Here is a 2,052-nt window from a genome sequence, read left to right on the forward strand (position 1 = left end):
CTCCACTATTTTACCATTTATATAACTGTGTGGTCATTTTTCTGTCCTATTCCAGGAACATCTCAATGGATTCCAAGCTTTGTGAAGGCAGGACCCTGGTTTCTCTTCATTCACCATTAAGCTCTATCATATATCAATGGGTGTCATATTTCAATACACATAAAGTGTGTAGTGATCAGATCAGTAAAACTGGCATATCGATCACATCAGACATACATTGATTCTTTGTGTTGGAAACATTTAAAATCCACAGTACTATCAATTTTTAAGTATTCAATAAATTGTTGTAAACTAGCCTGCTGTGTTGTAGGATATTAGAAATTATTCCTTCTGTCCAGATTCATTCCTGTACTCCTTAACCAACCTAGTTCTATCCTTTTGTTCACCATATCTTCATACCCTATACCCTTCCCAAGTATGTATGTGTATATACATAAATACATATGTATATGAATATATATAAGGATATATATAAATATATATTATACATTTTATAAGCTCTGCATCCATCAAAGTGCTTGCCACACGTCAGGATTCAACAAATAATTGTTGAATGAATATGTGCACTAATAATCACAGCCACATCGAAATGATTAGGTTTCTTAGTCCTAATGTTTAGCTTTTGTTTTGAAACAGAGTCTTTCTAGGTTTGTCAGTCTTACTGAGTTGCTGAGGCTCATCTAGACCCTGCTATCTTCCTGTCTCAGTACACTTATTCAGTTGCATGGCTAAGTTTTTCTTTTTCCCTAATAAATATGCTTTGTTGAAATTATATAAAATGCCTTTTTGATTTTTGACTCAGTGTTGGGATCCAGACATTCTTATTTGTCACTTGAAATAACTTTCCTATTGCACAGTTTCCTAATGGCATTTTTCATTTGGGCATTTCTCAAGGTGTAGATTAAGGGATTTAACATAGGAGTTATCATGGTGTAGAACACAGCCACTGCCTTATCAATGGGTAACGTGGCTGCAGGTCTCATGTACACAAATATGCAGGGCACAAAGAATAAGACGACCACCGTGATGTGGGAGACACAGGTGGAGAGGGCTTTGCGTCTCCCCTCTAGGCTGTGGTTCCTTAGGGAGCGTAAGATGGCCACATAGGAGACCAGCAGGAGGAGGAAGTTTAACAAGCAGATGAACCCACTGTTGGCAGCAACAAAGAGCCCCAGAGTGTGGGTATCAGTGCAGACGAGATTGAGCAGTGGGTTCAGATCACACATAAAATGGTCTATGACATTAGGGCCACAGAAGGGTAATCGGAAGATGAAAAGGATTTGTATGATTGCATGAAGAAAGCCTCCCGTCCACACCACTCCCATTAATCGGCCACACATCCGTGGGTTCATGATGGCTGTGTAGTACAGTGGCTTGCAGATGGCCACGTAGCGATCATAGGCCATCACAGTCAGCAGGATGATCTCTGCACCTCCAAAGAAGTGTTCTGCAAAGATTTGGGTCATGCATCCATTGAACAGGATGGTCTTCTTTTCACGGAGTGAGTCTACAACCAGCTTAGGGGTACTGACAGAGGAATAGCAGGCATCGATGAAAGAGAGATAGGCTAGGAAAAAGTACATAGGTGAACCCAACAATGGGCTGGCAGTTATGGTGACCACGATGAGCACATTTCCTACCATGGATATGATGTAGATGACCAAAAATACAGCAAATACAACTTTTTGCATCTTCAGGTTCTCTGTAAGACCCAGGAGAACAAACTCTGTCACATTGGTTCTGGTCTCCATTTATTTCATATAGTGGTTAGTTATGATATCTGAAAAAATTATTAAAATGCTCTTGAATGGAAGGACCTGGAGAATATTATGTTAAGTGAGATTAGCCGAGCGCAAAAAGTGAAGGAGCATATGTTTTCTCTAATACATATGAGCTAGGGAGTATTTGGGATGCCATAGGGACTCCAGATAAGGAGGAGAAAGAACCTCAGTGGAGCCCGGGAGGAAGGGTAGTGGGAGAAGAAGAAGACTGAAGTTCATTAACAGAGATATTACCATCAACTATGGGTACACCTGTGAATATACCATTGTC

The 2,052-nt window shown here is 40.3% G+C and overlaps 1 protein-coding gene across 1 annotated transcript; it reads right to left on the minus strand.

Annotated features, from left to right (window-relative positions):
* Positions 1–821: 821 nt before the first annotated feature.
* On the minus strand, positions 822–1,751 carry LOC308265653 (olfactory receptor 4C46-like; the record flags this gene model as incomplete). The annotated part of the gene is made up of 1 exon (XM_080699454.1): positions 822–1,751. One exon carries the CDS (start codon positions 1,749–1,751, stop codon positions 822–824), a length of 930 nt encoding a protein of 309 aa, XP_080555580.1.
* Between the last annotated feature and the right edge of the window lie 301 nt (positions 1,752–2,052).

Source organism: Muscardinus avellanarius, assembly GCF_963383645.1.
Source record: "Muscardinus avellanarius genome assembly, chromosome: 1".
NCBI classification, from domain to species: Eukaryota; Metazoa; Chordata; class Mammalia; order Rodentia; family Gliridae; genus Muscardinus; species Muscardinus avellanarius.